Source organism: Anolis carolinensis, unplaced genomic scaffold (assembly GCF_035594765.1).
Source record: "Anolis carolinensis isolate JA03-04 unplaced genomic scaffold, rAnoCar3.1.pri scaffold_10, whole genome shotgun sequence".
Classification (NCBI taxonomy): domain Eukaryota; kingdom Metazoa; phylum Chordata; class Lepidosauria; order Squamata; family Dactyloidae; genus Anolis; species Anolis carolinensis.
Window position 1 is genome coordinate 3,466,697 of NW_026943821.1, and position 24,378 is coordinate 3,491,074.

At 45.4% G+C, this 24,378-nt stretch overlaps 1 protein-coding gene across 1 annotated transcript in view; it reads left to right on the plus strand.

Annotated features, from left to right (window-relative positions):
- Positions 1 to 24,018, plus strand: part of LOC100559490 (leucine-rich repeat and fibronectin type III domain-containing protein 1-like protein) — a 70,355-nt gene extending 46,337 nt beyond the window's left edge. Inside the window, exons 3-6 of the mRNA XM_062962166.1 lie at positions 13,613 to 14,232; positions 16,397 to 16,519; positions 18,833 to 19,001; positions 23,738 to 24,018. Coding sequence (XP_062818236.1) covers positions 13,613 to 14,232; positions 16,397 to 16,464 — 688 coding nt within the window. The 3' untranslated portion in view covers positions 16,465 to 16,519; positions 18,833 to 19,001; positions 23,738 to 24,018. The remainder of the gene's footprint in view (positions 1 to 13,612; positions 14,233 to 16,396; positions 16,520 to 18,832; positions 19,002 to 23,737) is intronic.
- Positions 24,019 to 24,378: the final 360 nt, after the last annotated feature.

Genomic DNA, 24,378 nt, shown 5'->3' on the forward strand with positions numbered 1-24,378 from the left:
CTCTTGACCTGTCAAGCTGTACTAGGAACCAATTCACACTGCATTATATGGCCAGTGTATCTGCATTTAGGTGCATAAATCCAAGACAAAAGGTGTCCATTTGGACGTGCAATGCTTCCGTCCAAAATGCCTCAGTAAAAACAACCAGGTAGCGTCTCTTTGGCGGAAATGCAACAAGGTTTTGAGTCATCTCAGGCAATTGGTAAGAACTGTTTGCAAAGAGAAGCCATTCTTTTGATCCCGGGAGCTTTGAGGAGGGAATCCACTCGGGAAGAGGCCTCCAGCTGACCAGGAATGAATGAAATTGCCCCGAGGACACCTGAGGAACGCTGTGTTCCCGAAGCCGGACACGAGAGAGGCGTGAGACAAGGCAGGCGCCGCTTGGGTTCCTGCCAATGTGGATGAAGGAAGGAAGAAAGGAGGACAGAAAGAGACATCCCTTTGTGCAGATGAAAGCAACCACTTTGATGGAGAGGGGGACGAACCAGAATCAGAAGGTTGTTTAGAGGGAAAGGCGAGAAAAAACATCTTTTGCTTTCCATTGCAAACCGATATCAAAATAAAAAGAGATTACGACTGGGAACAAATGGACACACTGTTCTAGCTTTGGGACACCCATTTCTGGAATAGCTCAATTTAACTACTCCTGTTTTGATCCTGGTTGGGGAAGCCTTAGCATTGAACGGTTGTCTTGTTAAAGTGCGAAGTATGGAACCCTGCGCAGACGGAGAAGCCTTGGCATTGAACGGTTGTGTTGTTAAAGGGCGAAGTACGGAACCCTGCGCAGACGGGGAAGCCTTAGCATTGGACGGCTGTGTTGTTAAAGAGATAAGTACGGAACCCTGCGCAGACGGAGAAGCCTTGGCATTGAACGGTTGTGTTGTTAAAGGGCGAAGTATGGAACCCTGCGCAGACAGAGAAGCCTTAGCATTGGACGGCTGTGTTGTTAAAGAGATAAGTACGGAACCCTGCGCAGACGGAGAAGCCTTGGCATTGAACGGTTGTGTTGTTAAAGTGCGAAGTATGGAACCCTGCGCAGACAGAGAAGCCTTAGCATTGAACGGTTGTGTTGTTAAAGGGCGAAGTATGGAACCTGGCGCAGAAGGGGAAGCCTTAGCATTGAACGGTTGTGTTGTTAAAGGGCGAAGTATGGAACCCTGCGCAGATGGGGAAGCCTTAGCATTGAACGGTTGTGTTGTTAAAGTGCGAAGTATGGAACCCTGCACAGACGGGGAAGCCTTAGCATTGAACGGTTATGTTGTTAAAGTGCGAAGTATGGAACCCTGCGCAGACGGAGAAGCCTTAGCATTGAACGGTTGTGTTGTTAAAGTGTGAAGTATGGAACCCTGCACAGACGGAGAAGCCTTAGCATTGAACGGTTGTCTTGTTAAAGTGCGAAGTATGGAACCCTGCGCAGACGGAGAAGCCTTAGCATTGAACGGTTGTGTTGTTAAAGTGTGAAGTATGGAACCCTGCGCAGACGGGGAAGCCTTAGCATTGGACGGTTGTCTTGTTAAAGGGTGAAGTATGGAATCCTGCGCAGACGGGGAAGCCTTAGCATTGGACGGTTGTGTTGTTAAAGAGCGAAGTACGGAAGCCTGCGCAGACGGGGAAGCCTTAGCATTGAACGGTTGTGTTGTTAAAGTGCGAAGTATGGAACCCGGCGCAGATGGGGAAGCCTTAGCATTGGACGGTTGTGTTGTTAAAGTGCCATGTATGGAACCCTGCGCAGAAGGGGAAGCCTTAGCATTGAACGGTTGTGTTGTTAAAGGGCGAAGTATGGAACCCGGCACAGATGGGGAAGCCTTAGCATTGGACGGTTGTGTTGTTAAAGTGCCATGTATGGAACCCTGCGCAGACGGGGAAGCCTTAGCATTGAACGGTTGTGTTGTTAAAGTGCCATGTATGGAACCCTGCGCAGACGGGGAAGCCTTAGCATTGAACGGTTGTGTTGTTAAAGTGCCATGTATGGAACCCTGCGCAGACGGGGAAGCCTTAGCATTGAACAGTTGTGTTGTTAAAGGGCGAAGTATGGAACCCGGCGCAGATGGGGAAGCCTTAGCATTGAACGGTTGTGTTGTTAAAGTGCAAAGTACGGAACCCTGCGCAGACGGGGAAGCCTTAGCATTGAACGGTTGTGTTGTTAAAGGGCGAAGTTTGGAACCCGGCGCAGACGGGGAAGCCTTAGTATTGAACGGTTGTGTTGTTAAAGAGCGAAGTATGGATTCCTGCGCAGACGGGGAAGCCTTAGCATTGAACGGTTGTGTTGTTAAAGAGCGAAGTATGGAACCCTGCGCAGACGGGGAAGCCTTAGCATTGAACGGTTGTGTTGTTAAAGTGCGAAGTATGGAACCCTGCGCAGACGGGGAAGCCTTAGCATTGAACGGTTGTGTTGTTAAAGGGCGAAGTATGGAACCCTGCGCAGACGGGGAAGCCTTAGCATTGAACGGTTGTGTTGTTAAAGTGCGAAGTACGGAACCCTGCGCAGACGGGGAAGCCTTAGCATTGAACGGTTGTGTTGTTAAAGTGCGAAGTATGGAACCCTGCGCAGACGGGGAAGCCTTAGCATTGAACGGTTGTGTTGTTAAAGTGCGAAGTACGGAACCCTGCGCAGACGGGGAAGCCTTAGCATTGAACGGTTGTGTTGTTAAAGGGTGAAGTATGGAACCCTGCGCAGACGGGGAAGCCTTAGCATTGGACGGTTGTGTTGTTAAAGGGCGAAGTATGGAACCCTGCGCAGACAGAGAAGCCTTAGCATTGGACGGCTGTGTTGTTAAAGAGATAAGTACGGAACCCTGCGCAGACGGAGAAGCCTTGGCATTGAACGGTTGTGTTGTTAAAGTGCGAAGTATGGAACCCTGCGCAGACAGAGAAGCCTTAGCATTGAACGGTTGTGTTGTTAAAGGGCGAAGTATGGAACCTGGCGCAGAAGGGGAAGCCTTAGCATTGAACGGTTGTGTTGTTAAAGGGCGAAGTATGGAACCCTGCGCAGACAGAGAAGCCTTAGCATTGGACGGCTGTGTTGTTAAAGAGATAAGTACGGAACCCTGCGCAGACGGAGAAGCCTTGGCATTGAACGGTTGTGTTGTTAAAGTGCGAAGTATGGAACCCTGCGCAGACAGAGAAGCCTTAGCATTGAACGGTTGTGTTGTTAAAGGGCGAAGTATGGAACCTGGCGCAGAAGGGGAAGCCTTAGCATTGAACGGTTGTGTTGTTAAAGGGCGAAGTATGGAACCCTGCGCAGATGGGGAAGCCTTAGCATTGAACGGTTGTGTTGTTAAAGTGCGAAGTATGGAACCCTGCACAGACGGGGAAGCCTTAGCATTGAACGGTTGTGTTGTTAAAGTGCGAAGTATGGAACCCTGCGCAGACGGAGAAGCCTTAGCATTGAACGGTTGTCTTGTTAAAGTGCGAAGTATGGAACCCTGCGCAGACGGAGAAGCCTTAGCATTGAACGGTTGTCTTGTTAAAGTGTGAAGTATGGAACCCTGCGCAGACGGAGAAGCCTTAGCATTGAACGGTTGTCTTGTTAAAGTGCGAAGTATGGAACCCTGCGCAGACGGGGAAGCCTTAGCATTGGACGGTTGTCTTGTTAAAGGGTGAAGTATGGAATCCTGCGCAGACAGGGAAGCCTTAGCATTGGACGGTTGTGTTGTTAAAGAGCGAAGTACGGAAGCCTGCGCAGACGGGGAAGCCTTAGCATTGAACGGTTGTGTTGTTAAAGGGCGAAGTATGGAACCCGGCGCAGATGGGGAAGCCTTAGCATTGGACGGTTGTGTTGTTAAAGTGCCATGTATGGAACCCTGCGCAGAAGGGGAAGCCTTAGCATTGAACGGTTGTGTTGTTAAAGGGCGAAGTATGGAACCCGGCGCAGATGGGGAAGCCTTAGCATTGGACGGTTGTGTTGTTAAAGTGCCATGTATGGAACCCTGCGCAGACGGGGAAGCCTTAGCATTGAACGGTTGTGTTGTTAAAGTGCCATGTATGGAACCCTGCGCAGACGGGGAAGCCTTAGCATTGAACAGTTGTGTTGTTAAAGGGCGAAGTATGGAACCCTGCACAGACGGGGAAGCCTTAGCATTGAACAGTTGTGTTGTTAAAGGGCGAAGTATGGAACCCTGCGCAGACGGGGAAGCCTTAGCATTGAACGGTTGTGTTGTTAAAGGGCGAAGTTTGGAACCCGGCGCAGACGGGGAAGCCTTAGCATTGAACGGTTGTGTTGTTAAAGTTCGAAGTATGGAACCCTGCGCAGACAGGGAAGCCTTAGTATTGAACGGTTGTGTTGTTAAAGAGCGAAGTATGGAATCCTGCGCAGACGGGGAAGCCTTAGCATTGAACGGTTGTGTTGTTAAAGAGCGAAGTATGGAACCCTGCGCAGACGGGGAAGCCTTAGCATTGAACGGTTGTGTTGTTAAAGTGCGAAGTATGGAACCCTGCGCAGACGGGGAAGCCTTAGCATTGAACGGTTGTGTTGTTAAAGTGCGAAGTATGGAACCCTGCGCAGACGGGGAAGCCTTAGCATTGAACGGTTGTGTTGTTAAAGTGCGAAGTACGGAACCCTGCGCAGACGGGGAAGCCTTAGCATTGAACGGTTGTATTGTTAAAGTGCGAAGTATGGAACCCTGCGCAGACGGGGAAGCCTTAGCATTGAACGGTTGTGTTGTTAAAGGGCGAAGTATGGAACCCTGCGCAGACGGGGAAGCCTTAGCATTGGACGGTTGTGTTGTTAAAGGGTGAAGTATGGAACCCTGCGCAGACGGGGAAGCCTTAGCATTGAACAGTTGTGTTGTTAAAGGGTGAAGTATGGAACCCTGCGCAGACAGGGAAGCCTTAGCATTGAACGGTTGTGTTGTTAAAGGGTGAAGTATGGAACCCTGTGCAGACGGGGAAGCCTTAGCATTGAACGGTTGTGTTGTTAAAGTGCGAAGTATGGAACCCTGCGCAGACGGGGAAGCCTTAGCATTGAACGGTTGTGTTGTTAAAGTGCAAAGTATGGAACCCTGTGCAGACGGGGAAGCCTTAGCATTGAACGGTTGTGTTGTTAACAGACTTCGCCATCGGGGCTCCTTGGACTCCCAGGTAGCAAATCCTAATTTTGGACCGTGGTGCTGACCATTAGGACGCTTTTCCTATTTTTTTTTTGTTGCAATCTCTCTTCTTTCACTTGCCATCTGAATCCCTTCTATTCCCATCAAAAACAAGCCTGTTGAAGTAATGGAGCGCCTACTAATGTTGCTCTTCGTTGTGCAGCAATGAAAATGAAAGGGGAAGCGGGAGGAGGAGGAGGAGGAGGAGGAGAAAGACTCAGTGACATTTTAGAAACAGCCGAAAAAAAGCACTGATGATTAATCCGGACTGCCAAATTGGACATCTGGGAGGTAGTGCAGTGGATTTGGTTTTCTTGTTACGTAGGTTGCAGGTCTCCTCTGTACCACTGAAGATGTTTTTTTAAAAGCAACTCTGTTTTTCAGAAACAGAAATAACTTTCTGGGTAGTCTCCTTCTCTAGAGGATTTGAAGCAGAGCCTGGATGGCCATCTACCGGGAAGGCTTTGATTGTGTCTTCCTGCCTGGTTGGCCCTTGGGGCCTTTTCCAACTCTAGGATTCTACAGAAGCCCAGACTGGATGGCTATCTGTCAGGAGGGCTTTGATTGTGTCTTCCTGAATGTCAGACTGCAGTTGGACTAGATGGCCTTTGGGATCCCTTCCAGCTTTAGTGGAACATTTTTTTTTATTAATTTATCAATCAAAATGTATAAGTTTACATTTTCCTCATTTTACAATATCTTAAACATATCATGTTGCATACAATCAGACAGTAAAAATAATCAAAACATCTTTAAACTTATTATCAGTTTTAGATTTTTCCCATTACAACTTTACTACATATCTCTCTACTACACCCTTTATCTACTTATACAGTAGAGTCTCACTTATCCAACACTCTCTTATCCAACGTTCTGGATTATCCAACACATTTTTGTAATCAATGTTTTCAATACATCGTGATATTTTGGTGCTAAATTAGTAAATACAGTAATTACTACATAGCATTACTGCGTATTGAACTATTTTTTCTGTCAAGTTTGTTGTATAACATGTTTTGGTGCTTAATTTGTAAAATCATAAACTATTTTGATGTTTAATAGGCTTTTTCTTAATCTCTCCGTATTATCCAACATATTTGCTTATCCAACGTTCTTGCGGCCCGTTTATGTTGGATAAGTGAGATTCTACTGTATTTGTATGTTTTAAATTGTATGCTACTGCTTTGATGTTAAGCTACCTTGAGTTTCCTTTGGGAGAGATCAAGCGGGATATCAATAATAATGACGATGATGATGATGATGATGATGATGATGTAATTATGCAGCTGCCTGGGAGTCCAGTGCGGTCTCCTTGTAGTCTTTTCCATCTATGATTCTATAGTTCTGTGTTTACGAATAGTGGACTCCTCTGATGCCTTGGAGTCTGATGGAGGCTTTCAAGCAGAGGTCGGATGGCCATCTGTCGGGAGGGTTTTGATTGTGTCTTCCTGCCTAACAGAATGGGGTTGGACTGGGTGGCCCTTGGAGTCACTATATAGTTCTATAGTCCTATGATTAGGAATAGTGGGATCCTCTGATGCCATGGAATCTGATGGAGGCTTTCAAGCAGAGGTCAGATGGCCATCTGTCGGGAGGGTTTTGATTGTGTCTTCCTGCCTAACAGAATGGGGTTGGACTGGGTGGCCCTTGGGGTCCCTGTATAGTTCTATAGTCCTATGATTAGGAATAGTGGGATCCTCTGGTGCCTTGGAGTCTGATGGAGGCTTTAAAGCAGAGGTCGGATGGCCATCTGTTGGGAGGGTTTTGATTGTGTCTTCCTGCCTAACAGAATGGGGTTGGACTGGGTGGCCCTTGGGGTCCCTGTATAGTTCTATAGTCCTATGATTAGGAATAGTGGAATCCTCTGATGCCTTGGAGTCTGATGGAGGCTTTAAAGCAGAGGTCGGATGGCCATCTGTCGGGAGGGTTTTGATTGTGTCTTCCTGCCTAACAGAATGGGGTTGGACTGGGTGGCCCTTGGGGTCCCTGTATAGTTCTATAGTCCTATGATTAGGAATAGTGGGATCCTCTGAGGGCTTAGAGTCTGATGGAGGCTTTCAAGCAGAGGTCGGATGGCCATCTGTCGGGAAGGTTTTGATTGTGTCTTCCTGCCTAACAGAATGGGGTTGGACTGAGTATAGTTCTATAGTTATATGATTAGAAATAGTGGGATCCTCTGATGCCATGGAATCTGATGGAGGCTTTTAAGCAGAGGTCGGATGGCCATCTGTCGGGAGGGTTTTGATTGGGTCTTCCTGCCTAACAGAATGGGGTTGGACTGGGTGGCCCTTGGGGTCCCTGTATAGTTCTATAGTCCTATGATTAGGAATAGTGGAATCCTCTGATGCCTTGGAGTCTGATGGAGGCTTTAAAGCAGAGGTCGGATGGCCATCTGTCGGGAGGGTTTTGATTGTGTCTTCCTGCCTAACAGAATGGGGTTGGACTGGGTGGCCCTTGGGGTCCCTGTATAGTTCTATAGTCCTATGATTAGGAATAGTGGGATCCTCTGAGGGCTTAGAGTCTGATGGAGGCTTTCAAGCAGAGGTCGGATGGCCATCTGTCGGGAAGGTTTTGATTGTGTCTTCCTGCCTAACAGAATGGGGTTGGACTGAGTATAGTTCTATAGTTATATGATTAGAAATAGTGGGATCCTCTGATGCCATGGAATCTGATGGAGGCTTTTAAGCAGAGGTCGGATGGCCATCTGTCGGGAGGGTTTTGATTGGGTCTTCCTGCCTAACAGAATGGGGTTGGACTGGGTATAGTTCTATAGTCCTATGATTAGGAATAGTGGGATCCTCTGGTGCCTTGGAGTCTGATGGAGGCTTTCAGGCAGAGGTCGGATGGTCATCTGTTGGGAGGGTTTTGATTGTGTCTTCCTGCCTAACAGAATGGGGTTGGACTGGGTGGCCCTTGGGGTCCCTATATAATTCTATAGTCCTATGATTAGGAATAGTGGGATCCTCTGATGTTTTAGAGTCTGAAGGAGGCTTTCAAGCAGAGGTCGGATGGCCATCTGTCGGGAGGGTTTTGATTGTGTCTTCCTGCCTAACAGAATGGGGTTGGACTGGGTGGCCCTTGGGGTCCCTATATAATTCTATAGTCCTATGATTAGGAATAGTGGGATCCTCTGATGTTTTAGAGTCTGAAGGAGGCTTTCAAGCAGAGGTCGGATGGCCATCTGTCGGGAGGGTTTTGATTGTATCTTCCTGCCTAACAGAATGGGGTTGGATGGGTGGCCTTTGGGGGTCTCTTCCAAGCCTATGGTTGTCCGATGCTCAGTCCCGGGGGGCCTTCCTTCCATGTGCTGCTGCCATGCCCGCACTTGTTCACGTTCTGCGTGGTAAGTAAGTAGGTCACTTCACATTGGCGGTTTCTTTCCGGCCAAGCGGGCAGGCAGGCGGGCAGGGACGGAGGCTGGTTCTGGGCCCGCTGCCAGGGTGCCTGGGCATCCCCAAGGGAGGCCTCTCCGCCTCTTTCTTTTGGAAGGAGAAGAGCAGTTCAGCAACTCGGAGCAAGCAAAGGGGAGAGCGGACAAAAAGGGGCCGCGGAGAGAAAGCTGAGCATACCTATCGACTCAAAATGAAACCCTGCTGCTCCTTCTTGGAAGAGATCCCAAGGGCCATCCGGTTTAGAAAGACACAACTAGAACCTTCCCGACAGAGGGCCATTCAGCCTCTGCTTACAAACAACCTGAGAAGGACACACCGCCGGACTCCCAGGTAGTCTATAATCCACTAAAGCTGGAAGGAACCTTTAAAGACCATCTAGTCCAACCCCCTTCTCTCACTCAGGAAGACACAATCAAACCCGAGAGCCAGGCTGTGGCACAGCTGCAATAAATTATGAGATCGAAGCTCGGGTTGGGCTAAGCTCCCAACTATTTAATAGCATAGCTCGCAGTTGACCTAACCGTTATTATTATTATTATTATTATTATTATTATTATTATTATTATCTGTCAATACATCACACAGTCCTCGTATCACAAAATCACAAGTCGAACACTTCCCAAGTGTCTAGGACTATGTGATGTATTTTTGGATGATGCGTGCAGATCCCACTCGGGTGGCCTTTTGCAGTTGGCAGATCATAATTTTGTCAATGTCTATTGTTTCCAAATGCCGGCTGAGATCTTTTGGCACGGCACCCAGTGTGCCCATCACCACCGGGACCACCTGCAATGGTTTCTGCCAGAGTCTTTGAAGTTCAATCTTGAGGTCCTGATAGCATCTGAGTTTTTCCTGTTGTTTTTCGTCAATGCGACTGTCACCTGGGATGGCGACATCAATGATCCAAACCTTTTTCTTTTCCACAACTGTGATGTCTGGTGTGTTGTGTTCCAGAACTTTGTCAGTCTGGATTCGGAAGTCCCACAGTATCTTTGCGTGCTCATTTTCTAATACTTTTGCAGGTTTGTGATCCCACCAGTTCTTTGCTGCTGGGAGGTGGTACTTGAGGCATAAGTTCCAATGAATCATTTGGGCCACGTAGTTGTGTGTCTGTTTGTAGTCTGTCTATGCGATTTTCTTACAGCAGCTGAGGATATGATCCATGGTAATTATTATTATTATTATTGTATAGGAAAATGAGCACGCAAAGATACTGTGGGACTTCCGAATCCAGACTGACAAAGTTCTGGAACACAACACACCAGACCTCACAGTCCTCCACAAAGGAAAAAGGGGGAATATATATATATATATGAAAAAAGGAAAAAAAGGAAAAATTGTGATCAAAAAAAGAGAAAAAAAATAAAAAAGAAGAAAAAAATAAGAAGAAAAGAAGAAGAAAAAAATAAAAAAGAAGAAAAAAATGTGTAAAGAAAAAAAATAAGATTGATGGTTGTACTTCCTGTCTTTTCTTCTTACACACACAGTAGAGTCTCACTTATCCAAGCCTCGCTTATCCATACTTCTGGATTATCCAAGCCATTTTTGTAGTCAATGTTTTCAATATATCGTAATATTTTGGTGCTAAATTCGTAAATACAGTAATTACAACATAACATTACTGCGTAGTGAACTACTTTTTCTGTCAAATTTGTTGTATAACATTATGTTTTGTTGCTTAATTTGTAAAATCATAAGCTAATTTGATGTGTAATAGGCTTTTCCTTAATCCTTCCTTATTATCCAAGATATTCGCTAATCCAAGCTTCTGCTGGCCCGTTTAGCTTGGATAAGTGAGACTGTACTGTATATGGACACTTTAGCTTTGTTTTTGGTTTTTGGTTTTTTTCTACCTCCCTCCCTTTTTGATCCTTTTTTAATTGCAGTTTTCCTACTTCCTATACAATCAAATGTTCTCACTCTTTTGATGTTAATTTACTCTACATTATAAGGTAAAACTTCAATAAAAATATATATATTTTTAAAAAAGTTCGGACTACAATCCGGAGCAGATCTTCCACTCTGCTGTTATGGAAGCCGCGAACTAAGATTGGGAGCTGTGTCATTCCAGGACGCTGGCAGTTTCCATTAAAAGGCATGAAGGACAATTAGCATAAAAACAAAGCTCGTAAACGGCGGATCCAAATAGCAGATCATATCCGGATGAGTGGAAAATAAAGAGCAGCTTTGAACTCAGAAGGAGCTCGCGATTTCAGTGCTGCTCGTCCCATTGAAGCCAATGCAACGTGCGGCATCCGCTCCTCGACTGCCTGCCTGCGCTCCCTCATTAATAATTTTTGGCAATCTGGACCACGTTTGGATATTTTTAGCCACCGGTGCTTTGGGTTTGCATTTATGAAACATTCTAAGGCATGCCGGCCTTGCCTCACACGTCTTATGTAAGATGATAGGGAAGAAAATACACCGTTTGCCATCCGCCAATTAGCCCAAAGCTCCAAATGCCGTTGCTTCTTTCATCAAAACCTTACATCGCTGACCTTTGTTATCCTAGAAAATGAATTGTTGCAGGCAAAGGCGATTCCTGTAAAACATGGCTTTCAAATGATGTGATTGATTTATTGCAGTTCGTGTTTTTTTGGATTGAAATCGACGCAGAAGAAATGGACTATAATTCACAAATCCTGTAAAAGCAGTTGGCAGTTGACTTTATGGTGTTTGGGAGCATTCCTTGGAGTGGCTCGAAGCCTAAGGGAGTGTCTACACTGCAGAATGAAGGCAGTTTCACAATACTTTGATTGCTATGGCTTAATGCTATGGCATAATGGGAGTTTTATTTATCGTGCCAGAAGTGAATTGAGGGTACAGTTATCATCTATACATATAAAAATGTAATGTGCGTTTTTCCCATGGAGTAAACAACAAAACCACTGAACCAAATCACAAAGCGTGGTTTTCAAACTTCTGGCTTTCAAGAAACCCTTTCGTCGGTGATTCAAGGGGAAAGAGTGACCATTTGATCAGGGAAATCTGGCACAGAGCGGACGATTTCGAGCAGATCAGAGCTCTTTCTGGCTTTTTTCCCTCTACGAGGCAGTGAATCAGTTTTAGGGTTTCTTTGGAAGGAACTATCCAAAGTACTGAGCCATAGCCATAACTCTGCATTTTGGATAGCTCCTATCCAATCCACAATAGAATTCATACACACACAATAGAATTCATACAGCCTGTGCCCAGGCTGTGGCACAGGCTGGTGAGCAGCCGGCTGCAGCCAGCTGCAACAAATCACTCTGACCAAGAGGTCATGAGTTCGAGGCCAGCTCGGAGCCTGCATCTGTCTCTGTTCTATGTTAAGGCATTGAATGTTTGCCTATATGTGTAATGTGATCCACCCTGAGTCCCCTTCAGGGTGAGAAGGGCGGAATATAAATACTGTAAATAAATAAAAATAAATCTATGTCTTTCAATTAAAAAACCTAGAAAAATAAAGTCCAAATTACAGAGGACGAGGAAGAGCTGTTCTTCCCCTGGCTGCCAGTTAGAAGGGTAGTTCCTGCCCCCTTCTGACAGTGGCTGGTCATTTGTGTAAATGTTAAACGTTGATGGAGGAAGCGTGCTGCCCTGAGGCAGGCCATTCTTCTGTTTCTGCCATTTGCTTCCCTGACCCTGGAACAACAAAAAAGTGCTAATTATATACATTAGAGACTCGCTTATCCACCATAAACGGGCCAGCAGAACGTTGGATAAGTGAATATGTTGGATAATAAGGAGGGGTTAAGGAAAAGCCTATTAAACATCAAATTAGGTTATGATTTTACAAATTAAGCACCAAAACATCATGTTTAACAACAAATTTGACAGAAAAAGTAGTTCAATACGCAGTAATGTTTTGTTTTAATTACTGTATTTACGAATTTAGCACCAAAATATCATGATGTATTGAAAACATTGAATACAAAAATGCGTTGGATAATTCAGAATGTTGGATAAGTGAGACTCTACTGTATATGGTCTTTATCATTCTCTGCCAAATGCTATTGTTTGAAGGTCTCGGATTGTGTCTTCCTGCTTGGAAGAATGGAATTGGACTGGATGCCTTTGGGGTGCCTTTTCCAACTCTTAGGATTCTATGAACTTTGAAAGAAATGGGATCTCCTCAGGAAGCTGGATGGTCATCTGTTGGGTGTGCTTGGATTGTGTCTTTTTGCATGGCAGAAGACGGGAAGGCGGGATTGAATCGCCCTTGAGCCCCTTCCAACTCCTTGATCCTCTGATTCTATTCTAGTTGGACATATTACAGGCAGTCTCCGAGTTACCGGCAACTCATAGTCAAGAACAGGGATGATACAATAGGGAGCGAGAGAAATCTGCCCCTCTGAAGGGAAAGGAACTCCAGAAAGAGTTACTATCGTGGGAAAAAGGTGTCTCCACTGAAGGTTTATTACTGATCCTTGTTTCTACAACAAGCCAATTTTTCCAAAATTCAGTTCTTACAGGGACAGAAAGTGAGATGGAAATTATTTTGTGTGGTTTATGATTTATTTATGATTTATGATGATTTATGATTTATTTATGACTTGTTTAAATAGTTTTTATTATGATGCTGCTGTATAACTGATGACCTTATGATGTTAAATGTAACTCATTGGGCCTGGTCCCCATGTGAGCCGCTCCGAGTCCTCATTGGGGGAGATGGAGGCGGCATGCAAAAATAAAGTTATTATTATTGTTATTTTATTGTAAGACACAGCAAACAAGATAGATATGCTGGATTTTGTTTCACAAAATCACAAGTCGAACACTTCCCAAGTGTCTAGGACTGTGTGATGTACTTTCAGATGATGCGTGCAGATCCCAGTAGGATGGCCTTTTGCAGTTGACAGATCGTAATTTTGTCAATTGTTTCCAAATGCCAGCTGAGATATTATTATTATTATTATTATTATTATTATTATTATTATTATTATTATTATACACACAGACACATATATACACACACACCACGTATATACACATACAAATTCCATATATATACATACACCCGGCACACATATATACATGAGAGAGAGAGAGAGAGAGAGAGAGAGAGTGCATAACTTGGCACTGCCTGTATCGGACTCTCCTGGAGGTATGTTGAGATGTTGACTTTCTCCTCCTTCATCTCCTTCTCTGCAGAATGATCCCTCCGAGCAGCAAAGCCTTCTTGCTGAAGGACCTGGCTTCCGGACGGGACTACAACTTGTGCGTCTTGTCCGTCTACGACGACGGTGTCACGGCCTTGACGGCCACCCGGAGCCTTGGCTGCGCCCAGTTCAGCACCCCACAGGACGGCTTGCAGTGCCACTCGCTCCAGACCCAGTTCCTGGGCGGCACCATGATCATCATCATCGGGGGCATCATCGTAGCCTCCGTCCTGGTCTTCATCATCATCCTCATGATCCGCTACAAGGTCTACAGCGGCCAGGACGAGCACAAGAAAGCCAAGGTCAGCAATGTCTACTCGCAGACCAACGGCAACCAACCACCCTCCTCGGCCTCTGCCGTGCCCTGCTCGGTTTCCAAGCCCGAAGGCTGGACTGGGGATGGGGCTGCGGCCGTGAGGATCCGCAGGGACTGCAGTGTGGTGGCCCTCAGCAGCAAGGACTGCGAGAAGGGGCCCTGGGCCCCGGGACCAGAGGTGGGGCCCGAAGAGGCTCCCTCTCCCCGAAGGAGGAGGAGGTGGTCACGGACTAATGTCGACCTCCATAGCAGTTGCCCTGGCTCCGGCCCCGAGACCTCCAGAGCGGAAGAGCAAGGTAACTTTAGTGTTTTTGTGATATGGAGTGAAATGTTTAATCTATTGTTGCTGTGGAAATGTATGTGTTTCGTTCTGGCAAGCATTTAATTGCAGCGAGCCTTGATTGATTGCTGGAAGGGCAAATGACAAAGACTTCCGTTTGTGCTACCTGACAGGAAGATACATCACAGGCTGTGGAATACAGAGGAGGTGCTTTGGTGTACAGAGAACGGACTCTGAGAGAGACAGAAAAGTTCTGTGTTTGATCTTGCAGATGCAAAAATGTGTCCTGACAGCTTTGGTCAATTAGCACTGTAAATATCAATGTAATAAAGCTTCAGTGCCACTGGGATTCAGCAGATAAAATCAACAAAGTTGTCGTTCTTGGTTGGTGCCACTTTCACCGTTTGCAGAGTAGTCTCATTGGTGAGCAAAGGTGAGACCTGGCTCATCAATCAGTCGGGGTGGCCGATTCCCTGACAGGTAATGTTGATGGGGTAGAGTGTCCCTTTGCTTGCAAAGTGTCCATTCACTTGCAAGACATTATAATTTGTATTTCTTTGAGTGTTGTGACCTGCTTTGAGTCTCATTTAATAAATGATAAGGATGATGATAAGGATAGGTAGAGTGTCTCTTTGCTAGAATATATGGATAGGCAGAGTGTCCATTCACTTGCAAGACATTGTAATTTGTATTGCTTTGAGTGTCGTCACTAGCTTTGAGTCTCATTTAAGAAATGATAAGGATGATGATAAGGATAGGTAGAGTGTCCTTTTGCTGTATATGGATAGGCAGAGTATCGGTTGGCTTGCCAATACTTTGCAATTCATCATGGTTTTAGTGTTGTCAGCCACTTTGTGTCTTGTCTAGGAGATAACAGCAGGATGATGATGATGATGATGATGATGATGATAATGATAATAATAATAGGCATTGTCTCTTTGCTTGCCAATACATTAGAATGCATATTGTTTTTAGTGATATGAGCTACTTTGAGTCTAAGAGATTGAAGCGAGATATAAATGCTAATACTGATAATACTAATAATAGTAGTACTAATTATTCTTATTAGTATTAATACCAATAATATTAGAGATAGAATGTCATTTCACCTATAAAGCAATGTGTATTATTTTAGTGTGAGCTGCTTTGAGTCTCGTTTAAGATATGAAAACTGGTTAATAATAATAATAATAATAATAATAATAATAATAATAATAATAATAGGTGGGGTGTCCCTCTGTTTGCAAAGGAATGGGATTTTTGACCGTAGGGTGGACGTTAGATTGGCCAGAAGACCAAGTGAGCAGGAGGGGAATATTCAATGTCAGATGCTTCCAGATTTGGTGCAACATGAACTGTCTTTATGCTTAAGGGCAGGGGTCCCCAAACTAAGGCCCGTGGGAGGTCTCTTTGCTTATCTATGGTCTTATGAGATCGTCTAGATGGTCATTTGAGGTCTCTGCTTATCTATGGTCTTATATGATCGTCTAGATGGTCATTGGCGGTCTCTTTGCTTATCTGTGGTCTTATGAGATTGTTTAGATGGTCATTGGAGGTCTCTTTGCTTATCTATGGTCTTATGAGATTGTCTAGATGGTCATTGGAGGTCTCTTTGCTTATCTATGGTCTTATAAGATTGTCTAGATGGTCATTGGAGGTCTCTTTGCTTATCTATGGTCTTATGAGATTGTCTAGATGGTCATTGGAGGTCTCTTTGCTTATCTATGGTCTTATGAGATTGTCTAGATGGTCATTGGAGGTCTCTTTGCTTATCTGTGGTCTTATGAGATCGTCTAGATGGTCATTGGAGGTCTCTTTGCTTATCTATGGTCTTATAAGATTGTCTAGATGGTCATTGGAGGTCTCTTTGCTTATCTATGGTCTTATGAGATAGTCTAGATGGCTTTTGGAGGTCATTTTCCTTACCTATGGTCCTGTGAGACTGTCTAGATGGCCTTTGAGGGTCCCTTTCTTTACCTATGATCTTATGAAACCATCTAGATGGTCTTTGAGGGTCCCTTTCCTTATCTATGGTCTTCTAATGGCTTTATGAGATCATGTAGATGGCCATTGAGGGTTCCTTTCCTTACCGATGGTCTTATGAGACCATCTAGATGGTCTTTGAAGGTTTCTTGGCTTACCTGTGGTCTTAACCTTACCTGACCTTTGGTTCTGCGCAGATCCTCCTCCGATGCCCCCTGCTGGCGAGAGGAAGAACGGCAGCGAATGGACCGACGTCAAGATCTGAGCTCCCTTGAGGGGCCCACCATGGGACCCCGGCATGGCACGAAGGGAATCCTGAGGTATTTATTCCCCGTTGGGTTACTTTCGGAAAATAATAATGAGTAACTTGTACTTAACGGAAGGATGCATGCAAAAGACTTTTTCCTTGCCTTTGCTGCGCAACGTTGTCTTTCCCAAAGGAGTTCTGTGCGAAGAAATGTTTCCAAGCCCCACCAATGAAAGGCAAAGCAATGCCACTAATATATAGACAGGCTAGTATACTAAACTGGTGGAGATGTGGCAGTGGAGTATTCTGTCATCGAGTCTCCTACCTTGGAGGTTTCTACTATAAGGCTGGGAGGCCATCTGTCGGGAGGGTTTGGATGGGGTCGTCTTGCATTGCAATTATTTGGACTGGATGACCCTTGGGATCTCTTTGCACTCTATGATTCTAGAGCAGTGGTTCGCAAACTTATTTGGCCTGCCACCCCCTTTCCAGAAAAAATATGACTCAGCGCCCTCTGAGGGGCGTGGCTTAGAGGCGTGGGTGTGACTCCTGCTCAAGAGGCTGAGCCTCTCCCCTAGTCCAAGATGCAGGGCTGGGAGGGGGAGGTGGGCGGGGCCACAAATGGGCGGCCAGGACTGGGAGGGGGGAATTACGAGCTCTGAGGCAGGGCTGAGCTTCTATTCCTGTCAGGACACAGGAGGTGGGGCTAGAGGAGGGGTGGGGCCTCTTCCCAAGTGCCTGAAGGGGCTGAACCTCTATACCTTGCACCCGTGTTCTAACAAGTGCCTCAGGGGAGGTATACAGAGGCTCAGCCCTGTCTCGCGCTCTTGAGAAGAGGCCCCACCCCCACCCCTAGCCCCGCCCTTTAGTCCTAAAAGGCCTCTCAGGAGAGGTATAGAGGCTCAGCCCTATCTCAAGCTCTTGGAAGGAGGCCCTGCCCCCACCCCTAGCCCTGCCTTTTATTCCTAAAAGGCCTCTCAGGAGAGGTATAGAGGCTCAGCCCTATCTCAGGCTCTTGGAAGGAGGCCCCGCCCCCACCCCTAACCCTACCCTTTAGTCCTAAAAGGCCTCTCGGGAGAGGTATAGAGGCTCAGCCCTATCTCAGGCTCTTAGGAAGAAGCCCCGCCCCGCCCCCACCCCTAGCCCTGCCCTTTAGTGCTAAAAAGCCTCTCAGGAGAGTTATAGAGGCTCAGCCCTATCTCAGGCTCTTGGAAGGAGGTCCCGCCCCCACCCCTAACCCTGCCTTTTCGTCCTAAAAGACTTCTCAGGAGAGGTATAGAGGCTCAGCCCTATCTCAGGTGCTTGGAAGGAGGCCCTGCCCCCACCCCTAATCCTGCTTTTTAGTCCTAAAAGACCTCTCAAGAGAGGCATAGAGGCTCAGCCCTATCTCAGGCTCTTGGAAGGAGGCCCCGCCCCATCCCTAACCTTGCCTTTTAGTCCTAAAAGACCTCTCAGGAGAGGTATAGAGGCTCAGCCCTATCTCAGGCTCTTGGAAGGAGGCCCCGCCCCCACCCCTAACCCTACCCTTTAGTCCTAAAAGGCCTCTCGGGAGAGGTATAGAGGCTCAGCCCTATCTCAGGCTCTTAGGAAGAAGCCCCGCCCCGCCCCCACCCCTAGCCCTGCCCTTTAGTGCTAAAAAGCCTCTCAGGAGAGTTATAGAGGCTCAGCCCTATCTCAGGCTCTTGGAAGGAGGTCCCGCCCCCACCCCTAACCCTGCCTTTTCGTCCTAAAAGACTTCTCAGGAGAGGTATAGAGGCTCAGCCCTATCTCAGGTGCTTGGAAGGAGGCCCTGCCCCCACCCCTAATCCTGCTTTTTAGTCCTAAAAGACCTCTCAAGAGAGGCATAGAGGCTCAGCCCTATCTCAGGCTCTTGGAAGGAGGCCCCGCCCCATCCCTAACCTTGCCTTTTAGTCCTAAAAGACCTCTCAGGAGAGGTATAGAGGCTCAGCCCTGTCTCGGGCTCTTGGGAAGAAGCCACGCCCACTCCTCTAGCTCCACCCCCTGTTTTTCCTAACAGGCGGTTCAGGTACTCAGCCCTGTCTCCGGCACTTGGGAAGAGGCCTCGCCCCTCCCCTGGCCCCGCCCCGTGTCCTAATAGGTGCCATCACTGCCCCCCTGGATTGCTGCAGCGCCCACCAGGGGGCGGTAGCTCTCACTTTGGGAATCACTGATATAGAGTATAGGAACACCACTTACAGCATGTTTGGGTCAATTGCATGCAGAAACCAATTAGTCATGCGAATTTGCACAGCGTTCCTGTTCTGTTGAAAGAATGATATTGTGGGATGGGATTGTCCTGGATGTTTTCGCAAAAAAAAATAGAGCTGGGTCTCCCAAAGTGGCTGACTCTCTCTTTCTCTCTGTTTTCCCCCGTTTGCCTGCTCAGATTGGTGTGGCTGCAAACATCCCCTCCTGCACCTCCTTCTGGTTTCCTGGCCGGGCACTTCAATGAGTCGAAAGCGGGACCCCCAAACATGCCGATCTGTGTTGGATTGGGTCACCTTGCCAGGGCTGAGGCAGGGTTGCCAGGAGGGGACAAAGCAGGACGATGGAAGGTGAGTTGGGACCTAATGTGAGACACAGAGTCGACTAAGGGAGCTTAATAATAGCCTCATAATGTCATAAAAGGGCCCCCGGTGGTGCAGTGTGTTAAAGCGCTGAGCTGCTGAACTTGCGGACCAAAAGGTCGCAGGTTCAAATCCGGGGAGTGGAATGAGCACCCATTGTTAGCCGCAGTTTCTGCCAACCTAGCAGTTCGAAAACATGCAAATGTGAATAATAATAATAATAATAATAATAATAATAATAAGAAGAAGAAGAAGAAGAAGAAGAAGAAGAAGAAGAAGAAAATCGCACAGACAGACTACAAACAGAGGCACAACCATGTGGCCCAAATGATTCATTGGAACGTATGCCTCAAGTACCACCTCCCAGCAGCAAAGAACTGGTGGGATCACAAACCTGCAAAAGTCTTGGAAAATGAACACACAAAGATACTGTGGGACTTCCGATTCCAGACTGACAAAGTTCTGGAACACAACACACCAGACATCACAGTTGTGGAAAAGAAAAAGGTTTGGATCATTGATGTTGCCATCTCCCATAAATGCGGGGAGATTGGCACTTTTTCCCACATGTGGTAGGACTGCCCTGAAATCCAAAAATACTATAATACAGTTAGAGAAGTAATACAGGAAATAATAGAGCAAAAGCTATATTGGGATAAAGCTCGATTTTTGTCCCTTTAACATAGAGGTAAAGGAGGGGAACAACCAATGGTCAGATATATTAAAATTTATGATAGCCGCTATACATGCTACAATAGCCAGAGGGTGGAAAGATAAAACAAGGCGGGACCTAAAAACCTGGTGGTCGTATCTCTCTGAATATTTAATTAATGATTTCATCCATGAAAAGAAAAATAAATATTTGAATATTCAGTTAAGACAAGATTGGCATAGGAAATGGTCTTGTTTGATCAACAAAACAGAAGGAAAAGATATGTACTTCCAGACAATTAAATCAATGTATTGATTCAAGTAACCCAGTTGAGGGTGGGAAGAGGGTGGGAAGAGGGTGGTAAGGGTGGGTGGGATGGGGGGTTTAAAGGGGTAATTAATTAAGATATGTGGTAAAGAGAATCAGAATTGGAACCTGTATCTCAGCCATAAAGATTGTAAACCATTTTTTATGTTATCTTTTAGATGGCTAAGGTATGCAGTGTATTGTTTTGTTATCTGTATGAAGAAATTAATAATAAAAATTAAATTTATATATACAGTAGAGTCTCACTTATCCAAGCTAAACAGGCCGGCAGGAGCTTGGATAAGTGAATATCTTGGATAATAAGGAGAGATTAAGGAAAAGCCTACTAAAGATCAAATTAGGTTATGATTTTACAAATTAAGCACCAAAAATTCATGTTATACAACAAATGTGACAGAAAAAGTAGTTCAATACGCAGTAATGCCATGTAGTAATTACTGTATTTACGAATTTAGCACCAAAATATCACGATGTATTGAAAACATTGACTACAAAAATGTGTTGGATAATCCAGAACGTTGAATAAGCGAGTGTTGGATAAGTGAGACTCTATTTATTTATTTATTTACAGCATTTATATTCCGCCCTTCTCACCCCGAAGGGGACTCAGGGCGGATCACATTATACATATAGGCAAACATTCAATGCCTTTTAACATAGAACAAAGACAGACAAACATAGGGTCCGAGCGGGCCTCGAACTCATGACCTCCTGGTCAGAGTGATTCATTGCAGTTAATTGCACTGGCTTGCTCTCCCGCCTGCGCCACTCTACTGTATCTATTTTTATTTTTGAAACCTACCGCTCTTGGCTTATATTGGAGTCAATGTTTTCCAGTTTTTGGGGGTAAAATTAGATGCTTCGGCTTACATTCAGGTCGGCTTATACTCGAGTATATACGGTATCTGCTTTGAACTGGATTATATTACAGTGTAGATCTAGCCCAGGACACATTGGAACCGTGCTTTCAATTAGCAGGAAAAGAGTTCCATCTAAACATTAGGAACAACTTCCTGAAGGTCAGAGCTGTTCAATAGTAGACCATGGAATCTCCTTCTCTGGGTGGCCATCTGTCAGGAGTGCTTTGATGGTGCCTTATCATCAATTCGTAGCAGTGAGCCGTAGCAGTTCAAGTGGTGTCAAACTGCATTCAGACTGCAATATAGTCGCACCCATTGCTTTTAATAAGCAGCAAAATTGGCACTGTATATAGGAATAAGTGGAAAATGCATAAAAAGCTCTTTGGTCCCCAGCTTGTGTTTATGGAAAGAAACTAAACTTGCAATTAAGGGGGAAAATGGTTGTTATATGGTGTTGCTTCTGGAAATCCACTTTGAGAGACAGCAAAAAGGGAGCTTAACTTAGTTTACGTTCCCCTTAAAGCTGGCTGTTTATGGCTGCAGATGCGCTCGAAGCCATAAGGGAGGCATAAAGCAGGAAGGAGGAGAACGACGAAACCTTTTTGGAGGAATAAAACGGAAAGAAGAAAGATTGCTATCGATGTGCATCGCGGGCATCCAAATTCATCATTATTTTGTTTCCTCAAAGGAAGCAACACCTCATTTTAGCAACTTCCTTTTTAATCAATCCATCATTTCATTTATCTCCGGGCTTTTCCCCAACTGCATATTGCTATGTGCAGCTAAAATGCATGTAGCGATAACAAAAAAAAAAGCTCAAAGTTATGATTAAAGAATATTAAACTGTCTATGGGACTATCCAGTATAGAAATAATGGAGATTGACACCATTTTAATTGCCATGGCTCAATAATAATAATAATAATAATAATAATAATAATAATAATAATAATAATAATAATAATAATATATTAATAATATAAAACTTTGACCTGAAGCTGTATGGGAAAACAGAAACTGAAATCCAGTCTCTGACCAACACTTTCCGAATTTTTAGCACTGATATCAGCATGGAGTTTGGTTTGGACAAATGTTCAACAGTGGCATTGAAGAAGGGAAAAATCATTGAAAGTGAGGGCATAAATATGCCTAATGGCCAAACAATAAAGTATCACCAGCCAGAGGCCTATAAATATCTGGGCATACTACAGCTGGACAACATCAAGCATGAACATGTGAAAACTGTGATCAACAAAGAATACACACAAAGGATCAGAAAAATTCTCAAAAGCAAGCTCAATGGAGGCAACACCATCAAGGCCATAAACACCTGGGCCATACCTGTCATAAGATATACTGCTGGCATCATAAACTGGACAAAGGCAGACCTGAACAACTTGGACAGAAAAACAAGAAAACTCATGACCATTCATCATTCACTGCACCCTCGCAGTGATGTTGACCGGCTATATCTGCCTAGAAGATCAGGGGGCAGAGGACTCTTACAAGTAAAACAAGCAGTCAAAGAAGAAGAACATGCCTTGGCAGAATATGTGAAGCAAAGTGAAGAACCTGCTTTGATTGAAGTCAAAAATCACAAACTCCTCAAAGCACAGTAGACAAAAAACCAGTACAAGAAAACCGCACTACAAACTAGAGCTGACAGGTGGCACAACAAAACACTGCATGGAAAGTTCCTTGACAAAATTGAAGGAAAAGCTGATAAGGAGAAGACCTGGCTCTGGCTCACGAATGGGACCCTGAAGAAGGAGACGGAAGGCCTGATCCTTGCAGCCCAGGAGCAAGCCATCAGAACAAAGGCAATTCAGGCCAAGATCAAAAAATCAGCTGATGACCCAAAATTCAGACTGTGCAAGGAAACCGACAAAACCATGGATCATCTCCTCAGCTGCTGTAAGAAGATCACACAGACAAGACTACAAACAGAGGCACAACTATGTGGCCCAAATGATTCATTGGAACCTATGCCTCAAGTACCACCTCCCAGCAGCAAATAACTGGTGGGATCACAAACCTGCAAAAGTCTTGGAAAATGAGCACGCAAAGATACTGTGGGACTTCCGAATCCAGACTGACAAAGTTCTGGAACACAACACACCAGACATCACAGTTGTGGAAAAGAAAAAGGTTTGGATCATTGATGTCGCCATCCCAGGTGACAGTCGCATTGACGAAAAACAACAGGAAAAACTCAGCCACTATCAGGACCTCAAGATTGAACTTCAAAGACTCTGGCAGAAACCAGTACAGGTGGTCCCGGTGGTAATGGGCACACTGGGTGCCCTGCCAAAAGATCTCAGCCAGCATTTGGAAACAATAGACATTGACAAAATTACGATCTGCCAACTGCAAAAGGCCACCCTGCTGGGATCTGTGCGCATCATCCGAAAATACATCACACAGTCCTAGAAAGAGGGACCTGGAAAAGCTTCTCAGCTGCAAAGCTCCTTGGACTTGAGACAACCAAAGACTGTAATGTATACTTTCCTTTACCTCTTTGAAACTTTCAGCTTATTGGGATAACCTTTTGTGAACAATAAAACCAGTTTTAAGTTATCTACAGTGTTTTGGTTCTTGGGAGTTCTAGTTTCCCTAAAGGATGGCAAGAAGCAATCCCCTGGGGAAAGATGTCACGACGGCACAATATCCCAGGATCCTATAGCATTGAGCAATGGCAGTTAAAGTGGTCTCTGTCTTGCATGAACAAAGTTTTGGCAGTTTAATAAACTTTTGCCATATTTTTATGATAGAACCAATTAAGAAATGACATTGATAACCCAGGAACAGATACCATGCTCCATAGTATAATGTCGATGTACTTCTTGGAATCTTCGGATATAAAGAAACCCTTTCCCTTCCTTTCAGGTCAAATCTCCAGGCTCCACACCTTTCCTCGGCTCTTCTTCTGCCATGGTGCTGCCCATCGCCAGCGAATCCTCGCTCAGGACTCTTGTGCAAAAGGGGGTCGGGGTCTCCATGCCGGATTTTGGGGGGGGGGGGGGGTCCGTCCAACTCGCACGATTCCCGCTGGCACCGTTTCTACTGGACTCACTTGCGGGCCTCTCTCTTTTTCTTTTCTACAAAACTCTTTCTGTTTTTCTAAACCAGGTCTGCAGTTTTTTCTAATAAAGGGAGTTGGAAACAAACATGGGATGTTGTGACCCCCAATATCTTGGCTGAAGTGTGTGTGTGATATCTGTGTTCGTTCCAGATTTCTATCCAAACTTTAAAGAAGCAACTCCAAAGCGGCAGAGCTCTTTGGGAGACAAGAAATGGCATGGCCCTAATATCTTTGCTGCAAAGTTGCACAGGAACCAGTCATATCTCTCTCTCTCTCTCTCTCTCTCTCTCTCTCTCTCTCTCTCTCTCTCTCTCTCTCTCTCTCTCATCTATCTATCTATTTATCTATCCAAACTTTAAAAGGCCCATTCCAAGATTACGAATCTCTTGGTAATATAAGAGATGGCACAGTTTCAATATCTTTGCTTGAAAGCTGCTCAGGGGCA